This window comes from Spizellomyces punctatus (assembly GCF_000182565.1).
Source record: "Spizellomyces punctatus DAOM BR117 chromosome Unknown supercont1.3, whole genome shotgun sequence".
In the NCBI taxonomy this organism is placed as follows: domain Eukaryota; kingdom Fungi; phylum Chytridiomycota; class Chytridiomycetes; order Spizellomycetales; family Spizellomycetaceae; genus Spizellomyces; species Spizellomyces punctatus.
In genome coordinates this window covers 1,396,733-1,412,211 of record NW_015971539.1, presented here as the reverse complement: position 1 = coordinate 1,412,211, position 15,479 = coordinate 1,396,733, and the positions used below count along the sequence as shown (strand labels likewise).

The window sequence follows — 15,479 nt, the reverse complement described above, 5'->3', positions numbered from 1 at the left end:
TTCTCATTCAGATATAGCAAGCGATCATGCGTGCCGTCGCTCGCAATGTGGAAGAGATTTGCGTCTGCGGTAGACCCAACCACCACATCGTACGTGGGATGGAGTTCAAATCCGTAGACCCACCCTTTGTACGGAATATTCCCTGTACTTTCATTGAATGACATACTTACGAAATCCAGCGTCAAGTCACAATTTTGCATGCCGAGGAACACCTTTGTAGGACTGTGAATGGCTCGACCGAATGTCAACCACGCTTGTGCGATGCCACCATCTGTGAGCACTGTCGCATTCATCCAAGCAGCAGAATCGGGAGTATTCTGATCGATTGCCTGTTAAAATACCCGGAAGGAACATCAGCCGAAAGCTAACGTTTATCAAGCGCATTGGTGGTCGTACTTCAAACCAAGGTAGGGTCGAATAGTCGGCAGTAAAGTTTGCATACATAACTTGACTGGTTATATTTGCGGGATCCATTGACCACCAAGTCGCATTGTGTCTGTAAGATTTTGCTACTTGATAGAAGTTGCTACCGTCCGCATTCTTGTAGATTACCGCACCCCAGAGTTCCCCTTCTGGATATGTTATATAATATTGTGAGATATAAGAGTTTTCATTCGGAAGTAAAGTGTTGATATGGAAAATGATCGTCTCCTCCTTGAGAGCATATGTATCCATTTTATAGGATCCGTGCGCCCAATTGCGGACATGCACTTCGGTGGATATCTCACAGGCGTGTACCCGCTCCAACACATCGGACGAGATGGTTGCAAGGAGTCCAGCTTGGAGTGACCCTGCTAGGGTTGATGCAGACGCCTATAAGAGCAAATGTTTAAAAAATTCTATGCCGATCTGACCGAGACATTCCCTATAGTCGTAGACATACCAAGGCAGCATGATACGTAAGAGCCCATGCCACAAGCGCTACTCCGGCGGAGACAGGAACAAGGAACAGAATGAGGACCAGGACGATAGGTAATCTTCCACGCTTTATGCCTCTAATTGCGTTAGACCAGGACCACACGCTGCCACTTCTTGGTTGGCCGCTGTTATCCAGTGACTTTGTTGGGTCGCTGGATGCTGACACGCAGTCGACGGAAGCACAACGAGACATTGATTTTGAGAATTCAGAAACTTATGCGAACGGAAAAAGTATGACGGAATGAGATGCCATTTAGTATTTAACCTGGAAGTTTTAAGTATCTGTATTTGGTTTAAAGCTTCATATGACCACGCTCGAGACAAATATCTCGGGCGGAGGTTTCCATGTTCCTGCGATCAGCGCCGCAAGGGTGTAGGAAGCCCATCTTATTGTAAACAAAAGCAAGCTATTACAAATCTTTTAAAGTTATGGTTGCTCCAGACTTGTCCGGATTGCAAATAGAACAATGACGATCCTGATTGCAAATAGAAACAATGCAAGAACGTAAATCAGAAGTTACGTAACGTCGGTCACCAACATACGGGCGATGAACAATGACCCTGGCAAATCATCCTTCCAAAGGGAAACTGTATAACTTATTGCCTATCCGACAAGTGACAGCATCTATCGGAAATTGAAAGTGTCTTAGTTCAGCGTCCAGGTCCTGCATGCTATTTACCACAGAACCGTTGAGGGCTGTGCCAAATGTCCATGCAATGGACGCATGGAAAGACGGATTCTTTTGGAAACTTAAGCATGAGACAAAAGAAGCCTGCACATGACTGCGAAGGATTCTGTCACCCACATCATAAAATGTATCTTGGCGAAATTGTGCAATCACACTATTCACATCCTTGACAAGAGACGCTAGCTGCAAAAAAGGTCAGGCCAGGACGGATTTAATCTTATTGGCGTTGCTCACCTCATCTTGTCCATGTCCAACATCAATGCCAAGAAAAGACCGACTTCCATCGTCATTGGTATAATTAGTGATATTGGTGAAGCCAGTTGAAAACCTGCAAATCAAAGTGAGCTGACAGAAAACGCACTCTTGCAAAAGAGAGACTTGTACTCACCTCCGGCGTCCCGTTAGCTTTCTCGTCAGTACGTTCACAAATCGATCGATTTGAAAGACCTTGAGAAAGACCGTTCGAGACAGGCTAATATGAAGACCACCTTCCAAAAACTCGACGAACTGTGTCGTCGGCACCATTGCGCTTGCTCGCTGATTGATACGCCCAATGAGATCGAGGAGATTCACAGAAGGGCGGACTGTTGCTGTACAGTAAGCAGCAGTCCGACACAATGACACTCTCAACCTTTGGCTCACATGAACAGTAAACATATGTCGGCCAGTTTCCTTCTACAAAAGGCGCCTGTCGAATTCGGGACATTTCCTCGTCGACATTGCTTCGCATACTTTCCCCCCGTCTTTGTTTCTTTTCAGGTTCCGTTAATGGGGTGCGGGACGTTGAGTCGCTTCTTTGCCTTTTCTTTTCTATGAGGCCATCTTCTGCGGAATCGTCTTCAGAGTCCGAAGTTGTTGGGTAATCGACGAGGCTCATTGGTTTCCAGTGCATGCGGGTTGCGCCCGTCCGAAGTGCGCCAATCTCCCACTTGTAGCCGCTGCACAAGGTTCACTGATGATGTGGGATCGCGGTCCTACCCGCTGGCGTTGGACGTGATGGCGTCACGGTGCCAATGGCAATGATGCTGGGCATTACATACGCATACACATGCACTTGCAAGTGGCGGCTTGCAGTAACTGGTGCAGTGTAGAATTAGTAGAAACTTGCAAATTGCCAATGGCTGTTTATAACAAATTACATTGCGAATCTTGTTTGCCTGCAGTAGGGCACTGTAGCCATGCATTTTCACACTCATGAAACAGTCCACCAGTCGTCGGCAATGCTGACAGACTTACGACAATGTCAAAGAGATTTGCAAAGCTGAACGTTTGCTGAACCTTTGATATTGACGATTTGACGGACACAACACATCTACACTTATTACAACTCAACAAAGGTATGCGCACAGTGGTTATCAGCTTCGAAATGACAAGGCTATTACTGGGTGAACGGCTTCTTATTGCCCGCTCTCCCAGGAATCGCTTTCCCTGTTTTCTTCCCATGACGCTCACCACCGATGCCTGCTGAGGCCCGCACTGTCGCCTGTCGCCGTTCCATATCCGCAGCCCACAACGCAGCGCCGACAGCATTGGTGAACTTTGTAATACTGCCTAATAAAGGCACGGTCTCTAATGCTGCTGCCACGAACCCAAATTGCGAATAATCATTCCTCCTGGCCAATATCCATTTGGCACGTTCATCAGGGGACATATTTTTAAGTTTGAACAACCGGTGGTGAGCTTCAATTGCTGTTCGTTCGCCTTCAAGGTAAGCATATGCGAGCGGTCCAACTACTGGCACGAATTCAAGTGCGAAACCGACTGCAGCACGCGCCGGACGGCGAACAATGTCGGTGACATTAGAGCGATGCGTCGCCAGTTGAGCTAAATCGCGCAGCGTTTTCTGCTGTTTGTTTTCTTGGTGAGCAGGCAATGTATGTGCAGGGTCCTCCACAAACGGCCCAATGTCGACGTGTGCATGTCGAAGTAGCACTTCGTCAAAGAGACCTGCTCGTGTTGCTTCCAAACGGTTTCCGAGGACAACCCAAACTGCAAGTGAAGCTTCCCCCATGCATAACAGCAGAGCTATCCATGTTGCTAACCGTACGCCGAGAACGGAAAGAGCTCCAAGGCGCGGGTCGATGGAGCGAAGGAATCGGGCAACTAGCTTCGACTGCTGATTGAATGTCATGAACAGGAGAGGCCTGCACGCGGATGATGATGAGCGGTGCGAAGATCTCGGTTTCCTTCAAACGAGACACGAGGACTTACACTATGGTAGCAATCGATATTCCGAGCACAACTGAGAGTGATTTTCCGACTGGTGCTGCCAAATCTTTAAAGTTGGTCACTGTATAAAGCATGCCCGCGAATGGATAGCCGGCAGCAGGAATGGGTTCTGGCATGTTGGGAGATGAAACAACTAGATATCAAAGCGTTTGGGAGAAGGTTCGATCAGTGTCGGTATCGTTTGATGTATTTTGGATGGCAGGCTATTTTCACGACCAAAAATGATGGAATAGTTTGAACAAAAGATGGGCCTGTTGGTATTTATTTTCATATGCAGCTTTATAAAGTAAAGCGAACGTCATTTGTGTCAAGTTTAACATAAGAATGTCGAGGCGAAAGAGTGGATGTGTGGTCCCCAAAACCTCATCGAAGACGGTGGGTCCCTCCAATTTAATGCCCCACCCGATGAAATCACTCTTCCGTCCCTCATGACGCGCTGCTTCCCTTTCCCAATACCACGCGATCATTCAAGCGATCGTTCAGAAAAGTCTAAAACTTAAACATTCTGTAAAAAATGTTTGTTATGTTGAATCTCGCAGCATCATCAGCCATTTTCCGTTGCCCCCGATGTTGGAGTGGTGCATCGCCAATTGAACGATCAGAAGCCATTTTGTAGTCTGTCTGACTATGTACAAGATACTATTTACATGATAATTAGTCTGACGCACTCAGGAGAGCATATCGATGAGAAATCTGGCTCTCTCATATGAGTCAGTCTCAAGCTCTACATCTGTAACCGCATATTCCGGCATGGCCAATGCCGTCCGACTGAGGGCGAACTACAAAAATCAGGATGTCATCAGCTATTTGGCCGAGAGGTTCATAGTGTGCAGATGAAAACTTCACAAACCCGCAAAATAGGACCAGATAGCATCGCGGATAATTTGTTTGCAACGCTTTCCCACTCCTTGGAATGGAAAATCATATTGACTTGTCGAGCGCTCTGCGTTTCGCGCAATGCATTTCCGTAAAGACTCTCTTCCACGAACGCATCGAGGGTTGATGCCAAGACAAGTTCGGGATTTATAAACTCTTGTACATCGGGCTGCATATTTGGGCACCATTGCTGGAATCGACTCCGGAAGTCGGCTTCCGCCAATACAGTCGCGGATGACAGTAAACGGAGGAGCAGAGATACTGGTTCTGTTCCACTAGTATCGTGGCCTTGAGATTCCGCTGCTCGTAGTCGCGCTGCCCTCAAGCGATGCATGAGTACATTTCCCCAAGGCATTTGCTGCAGTTCAGCAGGTGTAGCATGGAGCAGATCCAGAAAAAGCGATTTCTCACTTTCTCCCTGTGCCTGAGTAACCAATTGGACAAGCTTCACGAATAACTTCGATGGCAGGACACAGATACGGACACACGAGCTGTCGTCGATGTGCAGGAGAACGGATCCCATGCCAGTTGCCAATGTGCTATCACGCATTGCGTCCCGTACGACTTTCGCTGCCTCTACTTCCTTTACGATTTGTGGCTCATCGCTCAGGGCTAGTATCGTCCTGGTTGTCCCATACTTGTCCCTCTGCAACTGAACGCCTATCCGGACAAAAGGCAGAACATTTCCATTGACAAACACAGTTTGCTCTGCGGGGCTAGTACTGCCAGATTCGACACAATGTGCGGCACCATTGCCCGTGGCCTCCACGAGGTGGTAAGACTGAGGTGGGGGCATAGGCTTTGATATCTTCATGACGCTGGTATCAAAACCTGTCGGATTGGGTACTCTATATGCCTTCTGATAGAAGGCTCCGCTATATATCACATTCCGATGGAGGACATTGCATTTCGATTCTCTCAGTCGTTGTATCTCTTTCTCATCACTGCGATCATATCGCAGTCAGCCAATCGGTAGCAATTAAATAATAGATTAAGATTACTCACCACTTCCTCCAGGTCTCCAGCACTTGCTTTGCCTCACGCTCCTGATGTCCTCGAGGAGCGTGCCTTATTTCCGCGTTGCTGGAAGCTTTCAGCTTATGCAGGCCAAATCCTGAGTCGTAGCAAATGTATTCTAGGTTCCGGCAGCAAAGCGTATCGTTCGGCTACAGAATTGAGTGATGAGGACTCCGCCAAGAGCAGTTTCTAACATGACCTGACCAACGAAACGCACCAAGAAATTAAGAGCCGACCGAGCTTTAGAGTATAATTGAATCACGACGACAGAGTTCGATCTGTCGGCACAGAGCAGGTTCCTGAAATAACGCGTTGGCCCGTTCATTACTGCATGTTCAAAAAGTTCTCCTACATCTGATAGTTTGTCAGTAACTATACGGTCCCGCGAGTCTCTGGAACGAGCGACATACCCAGGATTATGACTACAAGATCTACCTCCTCGTCCTGTTGACATCCATAAAGTTCTCCACATCGCAATAATCGGCGCTCGCGATACATGGTTGCATCCAGCCGATCTTGAGATACAGGACGCTCAACATATACTGTGTTGCGTTGTGCTTTCAGGTATAGACGGCAGCGAGCATCTCGGGTGTTCTCTTTGACGATTAAGTTATAGATCTGCAGATGATATAAATGAGACGAACTTTAGGGTGACATGAACGGCCCGCTATTGACCTTAAATCTTTTCCCCTCCTGTAGTCGACCCATCAGAGCTTCGTCGGGACTCCAAATAGTCAGCATGGCCTCGCGGGTCCTATCAACCGAAACATCTCTCGGAGGATAGTCACAAACGCGGAAGGATATAAAGTGGGTGACATTTCGTGGCGGCGCCGCCGTCTATCAAACGCGAGTAAGTACCAACTTGGCTGTGTCCAGCTTCACAGGCAGCCCACCTCAATTCGATCACGTATCTCTTCCATGACTTCCGCTTGCTCTCGCTCCCATGCTTCGCACATAGACTGCCTTAATGCTTCTTGCTGCTTAAAATCTAGCTGCGCAGCAAACGCCATTGGATCATCTGCAAGTTGCATGTCCTGGTACAGTTGTTCTCCATCCGGCTCTTCAGAAGGACCCACTACAACGACCAACCTTACATTAGGTTTGTAGTCCAATAGGAAAGTAAATGGGAAGCGCACCTGCAGATGTCCGTTGCCGCTTGGTAAAGCGGTCGCTTGCAGGACGCGTGATGGGTTTGTCGAGCCCCCTTTCGTATTCGGCGGCAAGCTTTTGATACATCAGCATATAACTATTCTGCCAGTTCCTAGCAGCCTCCTCTTCTTCCTTTTCCGTCCGAACAATGCCACTGCCGCCTTCGACTTTCTCGTAATGTCGCACAGCATATCGACGGCACAAGACGACGTCGATACATGGAATTGGACCACCGTCCGCCATCACCTGACGCAAACCTAGTGTGAAGCTGGGAGCGCGCTGATAACCTAAGCGAGCATCCCAATATGCACGTCTAGTGCCATTAGCAGACAGCCGCAACTGGGTGTTATCTGTGGCCTCCAGGACGGGACACGGCTCAGGTGGACCTAACAACTAAAATGTTCCAATATTAGTGTTGTCCACCTTTCATTGGACTTGCGAGGTCAACCAACCTGTGCCCCGCATATGCGCAGCTTGCTGCCAACCGCGATGTTACCCTTTTTGATCTGGCGTTCCAAAGGGGCGTCAACAGCCGCCTTGATTTGATACCATCCATCAGTCAACTCTAATGCCCAACTATTTGATTCTGCATCTGACGTTAACAAATCAATTAATCGATCAATACCATGTTTAAAAGGATTCAAAGCGAAGTCCTCCTACCAATTTGCCCGGTAGGATCCGCAGCGTTGTTCCTTGAAAACCGTCTCGCAACATCAGCAACACACAGCACCAGAAAACGGCTAGGTGCATTGTCGCGTTCGATTATTAACTTGACAGCGGAGCGCTGGGCGCGATTAATCTCCCGTTCATATCTTCCGCGAGGAGGGTGAGGGTGTGAGTGTCATTTAATGGATCCCTGCCCATATGGCCCGTGTGATTCAGAGACACGCACCTGTAGCGCATCTGCTCAACAACTTTCTTGGGGTTCCAATAAGCTTCAAGCAGCGACGGGCATGATCGGACCATTGCAGCCAATTTCCATACGATCCACCGATAATGGTTTTGTACCCATTCCTCGGTGGCAAGATTGGATTGTCCGCCTGCGGCGATGAGTGCATCTCGGGCTTCCTTGACACCCCATTGCTGCCAGGCACAGTCAGTCACAGGGCTGGCCTGAATTTGGAACTCAAACGTCTGGGCCTTTATGGGGTCCATCGCCAGAATACATTCAGTGCTAATATGATGTTACTCGAATTTGCCATGAAAATCACCAGAGTCAGAAACCAAATAACATACATTCCCAGATCCCGCAGTTGATCGACGGTTTGGGTTCGCCATTCAGAATTGAACGTTTCCCTCAACGTCTTACGATCTTCCACTGCTACACAAAGATGTGAGTTCTGATGTTTCGACATAATGGAATACTTCTCGATTCATACTTGAGAGGCTGAAAAGCTCTAACGGTTGCGCTTTCTCAGCAATCGGCGTTTCGACAGGTCGCAATGGTCCGTGGCTAGACGAAGGAGAATTCTCGGTTGATCTAATTCTCGCAGCTGGATGCAGAGTTTTTCTTTTGGGGGTTTTCAAATTCGCAGCGGTGCCGAAAGGGCTCGTGAAGCCTTTCTGGCGCTTGAATCCAGTTGGAGTGGGTGTGGTTGGAGTACTAGGACCTCGTAACCCTGGCATACGAAATACTTTTGCGAATCCACCGCCAGGAGTAGTGTTAGCTAACCGCTGTGGAGCTGGTCCTTGCTTCATTGGCGTCCGCTCCGGTTTCCTTTCCGACCTTGAGGTGACACCATTGCGTACGTCATGACGTTGAGCTTCAGATTGTTGACCAGCTTCTGAGGCCGCCCCGTCACGCCCAGTGTGAGATACCCGTGCGTTTGGGGTAGTATTAACCTTGGAAATGCTGGCTTCCGGCGTGTGCTCTGCAATTGACATCCCTGAGGGCAATTTAGCAGAGGTTAGTGCACCCACCGAATCCGCCTTTGCTTCGCCCTCCCAAAGACCAGTGACCGTTTCCAAAACACTACTTGCGCTCCTTCGCAATTCCTTCCCACTACCACTCCCAGGGGTAACGCTTCCACGTGTTGCGTGTGAATCAGACGGCAATGCATCATTATCGACCCATAGCGCTCTTGCCTTGGCCAGAGAGTCACTTGATACAGATGGCAATGCCTTTCCTCTACCAGAAGTGAAGCCTCCAAAACCACCGCCCCTCGATTCCGGATATGTGCTTCGTGAACTCATATCTGTATCATCACCCAATAATGCACCCGCCTTTTTGAGGGCCGCTGCTGACACGGGAGGCAGTGATTTTCCGCCCCCAGAAGTAAAACCTCCTGTTATCGTACTTGCGGGCTCGTCAAATGGCGTTGGATGCTTCTCATGCTCCAGAAGTGACATCGCCTTCTTCAGCGCACTCCCTGACACCGGCCGCAATGCTTTTCCTCGTCCCGTGGCAAATCCCACGAAAGCTCCACTTGGAGGTGAACCTTTGACTTCCACTTGATTCGTACTCGGTGACACAACCGGCTGATGCACGTCGTCAATTAATGGCTTCTCTTTCTGCTGGACAGGGAGCTCCAGCGTATTTATTGAAGACTCGTCCTGTTGCCATAATAAATGCGCCTTTTCGAGAGCCGCCTTCGACAAAGCAGGAAGTTCCTTTCCACCTCCGGTTTTAAAAGAACCGAAGCCTCCTTCATACGACATGTCGGTCAAGTCATCTCTTTCACCTGCTCCCAGATGAGAGGGACACTCCGGTTGTCGAGTCGCTTTGCACGAAGCGGAATTCGTCATAGGAGACACACAATTGCCAGCGGTATTGCCGTGGTCACCGACCTCGTCGTCTTTGAATGGGGGGATTCCTACGTCATTCGACAAGATGCAATTAGCCCGATCCATGGCAGCCCTAGAAATCTTGGGTAAAGTCTTGCCAGCGCCCGACATGAAACCTGGAAAGCCCATAGTAGCAGGCTTGTCCACTATAAGTCCGGTTGAAATCCTGGGACCTTCTTCTTTGAACGCATTCTCGGATAGGAATCGTCTTGCCCGGTCAATTGATGCCTTTGAAATTATTGGTAAACTCTGCCCCGAACCCGTAGTAAAACCGCCATGATTTTTTACTTGTGGTTTATCATCTATTAACGGATTTTCAGGGGCAGAGGTACCTAGTGAAGCGTCGCCGTTTGATAGTAGTTGTTTCGCGCGATCGTGTGCCGCTTGGGATACATGTGGTAAGCACGTCTCGAAGCTGCATCCCATCAAGTCTTCTGATTGCATAGCGTTGACAGTTTCTGTTGACCTTGGTTGGCGCTCCTCGGTTGACAATATCCGCTTCGCACGCGCAACTGCCTCCTTGGAAACGTTCGGTAGAACTTTCCCTGAGGCTGCCTTGAAACCTGCGAACTCGACAAAGTTGTCACCGATACTCAAGCCTTTCTCCGGCGCCAATCCTGAGGATATCTGATCAAACTCGTTCAAAGGTGTGGAGTCATGTACCAACGACGGAGATGGGTGATGGTCGATCAGACTGTCATCTGCCGAGATTCGATCGATACCGTCGCCGCCCTCACGGATCTTCGTTAGGTCCACCGTATTAATCGAATTTGACGACGACCTTGGTGCTCGCTCAGTGATGATGCACTTTGTAGGTGGCTCCACTTCCAATCTCTCCTTTATCATGTCATTTGATATGGTCAAGACGGCCGATGGAGACATATGTTGGTCGCTCATGTTAAATCCTCTGTATACTAAGGGATCCTGGCGAAGTGACCGCAGGTGGCCTGGAGCATCCGTAATCATGTCTATGGACTGACCTGGGTTATGTCTCATGTTTAGATGAGATGTGTCAAAGGCGGCCTCGTGAAGAATAGACGCGGCATTGTTTTGATTGATTTCGGGGTTGAGTTGCATATCTTCTCCCGCGTCATATGTACTCTCATCGGGAGTGCCACGGGGATTGTGAGGGACCCCGCCATCGTTGGTTGGGGCAGATTTTCCAGGATTGGCGACTGAGATTCGGCCAGATGAGTGACCGTGAAATGAGGCACGACCCAAGTGGGATTTGCGTAACATCGCATCCAGCTGTAGATCCACTAGGGATTTTGGCGTGAGTGAATAGTCGTTCCCTGAGCTACGTTTACCATAACGGAGCATGTCTGGATTAGGCTGTCTGAGACGCCCAGCATTGTTTTGGTCGTCTTCCTCTGCCACCAATCTTCGAGATGCCTCCATAACTTCTGGGGCGATGATGACCGCCTTCCCTGACGCCGTTTGAAATCTGGTCATTTCGCCTTGCTTAGAAGTATCGGGCAGGACTGACGACTGAATGCATGGAGGATTTGCAGTCTCATAATGTGATATCTCCTGGTCTAGGACTTGTAGAAGACTGGGAGTAATCTCGGGTTCTTCAAAATCATACTCCTGAGACTCAAGTGGGACCTTCGAATCCACTGTGATGTGAAGTTCCGATGTGCCGTCAGTCGGATTTACATTCCGAACCGTCCCCTCCGGGTTTTCTGGGGGAGTGGCACGACCGCCCTCCGAACTATGCTTATTGAACTGCTTCGCATGATGCACAGCCTCAGGGATAGGCTGATCAAATTCGAAATCAGGATAATCGTCTCTCCAACTGTATTGAGAAGGTTCGGGTATCATGCCGTGATCAATCTTGTTAGTCTCTTCGCAGGGAGTGCGTTTCTGGTGACGCTCGACTTCGACGATCCGCTGCTCTTGGTAGCCATGCGCATTTGTTTGCATTCCGTCCATATGACACAGATTTCGCTCAACTGCGATTCTGTCGGCTTCCCTTCACCAGCTATCTTCAGATTTCTGCGGACGATTATGATAGCACTCATACCAGACTCACCTTATATGATTCTCCTGGGACGGTTTCATTTCAGCCAGCTCACTCCTTATCACAACCGTTTGGGCAGAGATGTCATGGCATGCAGGTAAGACCTCTGGGGATTTTCCTTTCGACTGTTGTATGCCAATATCGTCTGTATCAGTGATGGCCAGTTCCCCTTGTTCAGCTACAGCATGAGCCTCCACCAAGCTCTGGAAAAACTCTCCATGATCACTGGTATCGACGATATCCGCCTCATCAATTGTGAGGCTTGCGCGGCTGGCGCTAGTATTTATTGCTGGAAAGGGTCTGGGACTCTCCGCGTCAATCACCGGAGAGGAAGCCACATCATCCTGACCTCCGGCTTGGAACGGGTTATATATCACGTTTCGCATCCTGTCTGTTCCATACATGAGCATATGTGATATAGAGAGTATACTCAAGGCATATCAATTCTACCTTGGCTTTCATGGGCGGGTGGCCCTTGAACATTTGAATTTGCAAGCCTCTCTTCTGCAGCCAACGATGAATTCTCATTTCTCAAGAGTACGTCTATCCTTTTTTGCGTGTTTTCCAGCGAACTGTTGCAAGTCGTTCTAAGGAACGGTGAGATGCTCTCATTCGAAGTTTCAGCACATGTCGTTGCCTCGGTGTCGTTCTCATCACATTTCAGTTGCTCTAAGGCGAACTTGTGATTGATCTCATATCGATCAAGTTCTAAACTTCGAGTGCGTTCATGGTTCAAGTCCCCGCACACCGACCAGCTAGACGAACGTTGGTCACCAGCCTCATCTGCTCGCGGGCTACTTTGCGCCTCAACTTTGATCGTCGCCTGAGTTTCGTTTCCATCTGAATTACATGTCTCCCGCTCCTCTTGCTGCAGATGCTCTGGACCCATCAAAAAGGCGGGCGACTGGGGGCTATTCATCCTTTGTACTTTACAGGAATGGACCATCCCATGATCGTAAGTTACACACTTTGAATCAGATCCACCTTCTGCAAGGGGTGACGCTGTATGTGTCTCCGGGGTGTCCATCAGAAGACCACCCTGAGAGTCTCCACCGCCCAGCAATGATCCATGCCCGTCAAAGCTATTAGGATCTTCACAGAGATTGCCATTTACAACGTCCTGTGGTAACTGGCAAGGTATCTGAGGCTCTTTTTCCGCCTGTGAAACGGCCAAGTCGAAAAGGAGCTGCTGACTACCCAAACACTCCCTTTCATCGAGTATCGAAACAGAATGCATAGTCATTCCAAGTCCGTCGTCGGTCGTGGCGTCGGAGTCTTCATCATCTGCGTCTAATGAAAATCCTGGAAATCGTGGGGGTGAGAGATCATTGCGATATGACGAGTCTGTCGCGGCATCCCCACGATGTAGGGGGGAGGAAAGTGACGGAGACTCCTTAGAACGCCGCCGTGAAGACTCAGCAGACGCCTGTGGGGTGGGTACGCTGTGCTGCAGATTTGTAGCGAATGTAACGAGATGGCTAGTGTCGACAAAGTCTGACGAAGCTCCGTGATCAGTCGCGCCAATGCTTACTGGGGTATGCGATTGATCTGACGGCCGATAGAGTCTTTGGGACCGGCATGGTGTAGGTGACGCCGGGGGTACAGGATCCATGATGGACACGTCAGCGAAGGACGCCTCACTCGACGAGGGGGATAAGTCAATGTTGGACACGCTAGACAATGGCGACGAAGAAAATAAGTTCACACTTTCGTTTCTCTTCTGCGTGGTGCTTGAAATTCGCATTCGCCTTCGTTCCAACGGCTCGTCATCAGATGAACTGCTTATACTTTCAGTTGTGTGGATGGTTGCCGAACTGGTACGCCCGTTCGTTCGATCGCGACATAGAGTGACGTGGCCATCGACGTCCTCCCGTGTCGACACCAGCGACCGAGGCAGGAAATGATCTTCGCTATTTCTCATCACATCAACAGTTGGCGAGTGTGAATGGCTACGAGTTTGTCTTTTTCTGGCCTTGCTGTGTAGCAGTTCCACGCCGGTCCTCGTCTGGGTAATAGAGGACGTATCTGGCGGTCTCGTAGTGCTCTCTTCCCGCTTGTTCGCTCCTCGGCTCTCTCCAAGACCACGTGTAGCACCATATGCTGTAGCGCCAGATGTTTCCTCCCATGCTGGCGCACAATACCTCTCCTGCTGTTTGATTGGAGATCGACTCCGATGATACTTCAAAGCACCTTCAAATGTCGCCCGTCTTTGCCGTTTCTCCGTCCGCATACTAGGTGTTTTCTCCGGTTGTACATGCTGAAGATTATTCGTACCGTCGGCTAGGATCCTTAACGTTCTCTTTCGTTTCGCTGTCGTTGCGAAATGCTCCCGCGGAGCCAGCTGTCTATCCGCGCGGTGTTTGGGAGTATCTAATTCCGGGGTTACGGACCTACGCCGTTGCCTTACCATGCCCGTCTTTCCTCCGTGAATACTCGATGCACGTCTATAGCCTTCCTTCCTCAATCTCTTTGCCGCGAAGGGCACTTCGACTCCGGGACGGGAATTATTCTGATCGGTGGCGTTTCGAAGCGACTGCGATTGTTGCAAGAGTATTCTTTTAGCTCTGGCATTATCGTCACCCCTGCCATCCCTGATAGATTTCGCGGTAGTAGCACAGTAAGAAATCGATGGCTTGACGTCGAAGGCATTATCAATGCTATGGGTATCTGTAGATAATTTCATTAATTGGGATACCAAGACATTGTTGTGCAAACATAGACGTACGGTTTTGAGACATGTTAAGGGTGCTTCTTTTGGTCTGTTCGAAAAAGCTCGATAAAACAGCAGGGCTAACAACCTCGTCGTCGGGCTTTTCGGGGGGTAAAATGTCCTGTATAGCATGCAGTTCTCTACGCCGTACGCTCCCAGTCCCTTCCATCACATTCTTCACATCTTTGAAGGTTGAGGGATCTTGGCCCAAGGAATGGTCACCAATGGTCGATGCTCCGGAATTCAGATGTCCTGATTCCTTCCCAAAGAGCCGAGCTTGATATGGTGAGATAGATGATGATCCACCCCGAGCGACCTTCCAGATAATAGGTGACCTGTCGTCGCGAACCCCGGCAGCACTAGCTAGTGTATGGTTGCGCAATCCTTTCGCAATATCCCCCGGTGTTTGTTTCCGCTTATCCACCCCAGGGGACGGCGTTTCCATTGACGGAGACCAGGTTAGGACAGAGTCGCCTCTAGTGGTACTTGGCGTAAATAGAGACTTTATCGAATCGCTTGTGCTTGAGGAGAATGCCAGTAGTCTTGGCTTTATCGGCGTATCCGTGGCGGGCGATGTTTCAGCTCCTTTGGTTATCCTCCACGGATTGTAAGGCGTTCGATACTTGACGGAAGACGAAGTGGGTACATGCGGCGTGTGCGATGGTCGGGGAGTTTGCTCATCCTCATGTTGCTTGGGATTTGAACCATACAGTGCGAGTGGAGAAGGCTTTTCATTCTCGTCATTCGACCCCCGCAGCGGCGTGTTTATCCTGTGTAGGTCCTCAGACTTGTGCGACATTTCACACAAGAAAAATGAACAAACTGCGTGTAGCAAACATCATCCCCTACTTACCTCATTTGTAGATGCAAGTCCAAAGCCCCGCAGAGCCTCTGCGGTGAGTGGAAATGTGTCGCTGCCATCTGACATCCAATCCGTCTCTTCCACCCGACCCTCCGTCATCGCAAAGGCGTATCTGCTTTCCGTCCTTTGCTCCCCTGCCAAAGATGGCCGCGACATGATCTCGGCAGCGACGACAAAAGTCGCAGTGGAAGACGCTGGCTGATCGACGTGCTTCCATTTACCCAT

At 49.5% G+C, this 15,479-nt stretch overlaps 3 protein-coding genes across 3 annotated transcripts; all 3 read right to left on the bottom strand.

Annotated features, from left to right (window-relative positions):
- Positions 1 to 1,182: 1,182 nt before the first annotated feature.
- On the bottom strand, positions 1,183 to 2,730 carry SPPG_02231 (uncharacterized protein). Its single transcript, XM_016750522.1, has 5 exons — positions 2,250 to 2,730; positions 1,996 to 2,191; positions 1,842 to 1,935; positions 1,725 to 1,790; positions 1,183 to 1,658 (listed from the first exon to the last, which is right to left on the bottom strand). The coding sequence occupies exons 1-5, from the start codon at positions 2,497 to 2,499 to the stop codon at positions 1,488 to 1,490; spliced, it is 777 nt and encodes a 258-aa protein (XP_016611209.1). The 5' UTR covers positions 2,500 to 2,730; the 3' UTR covers positions 1,183 to 1,487.
- Positions 2,731 to 2,985: 255 nt separating this feature from the next.
- Positions 2,986 to 3,952, bottom strand: SPPG_02230 (uncharacterized protein; the record flags this gene model as incomplete). The annotated part of the gene is made up of 2 exons (XM_016750521.1): positions 2,986 to 3,751; positions 3,819 to 3,952. The coding sequence occupies 2 exons, from the start codon at positions 3,950 to 3,952 to the stop codon at positions 2,986 to 2,988; spliced, it is 900 nt and encodes a 299-aa protein (XP_016611208.1).
- A 552-nt stretch (positions 3,953 to 4,504) lies between these two features.
- Positions 4,505 to 15,479, bottom strand: SPPG_02229 (uncharacterized protein; the record flags this gene model as incomplete). Its single annotated transcript, XM_016750520.1, has 17 exons — positions 4,505 to 4,615; positions 4,687 to 5,656; positions 5,718 to 5,878; positions 5,947 to 6,083; positions 6,140 to 6,347; positions 6,405 to 6,566; positions 6,623 to 6,804; positions 6,866 to 7,271; positions 7,331 to 7,470; positions 7,539 to 7,690; positions 7,771 to 8,052; positions 8,115 to 8,199; positions 8,258 to 11,634; positions 11,695 to 12,073; positions 12,133 to 14,349; positions 14,408 to 15,179; positions 15,246 to 15,479. 17 exons carry the CDS (start codon positions 15,477 to 15,479, stop codon positions 4,505 to 4,507), a joined length of 9,975 nt encoding a protein of 3,324 aa, XP_016611207.1.

Coding starts and splice junctions, on each gene's coding strand:
- SPPG_02231 (XM_016750522.1), bottom strand. CDS start 2,499: ATGCACTGGAAACCAATGAGCCTCGTCGATTACCCAACAACTTCGGAC. Junction 1,936..1,995: donor AAGCTAACGGGACGCCGGAG/GTGAGTACAAGT, acceptor TTTGATTTGCAG/GTTTTCAACTGGCTTCACCA. Junction 1,791..1,841: donor TTGGACATGGACAAGATGAG/GTGAGCAACGCC, acceptor CCTTTTTTGCAG/CTAGCGTCTCTTGTCAAGGA.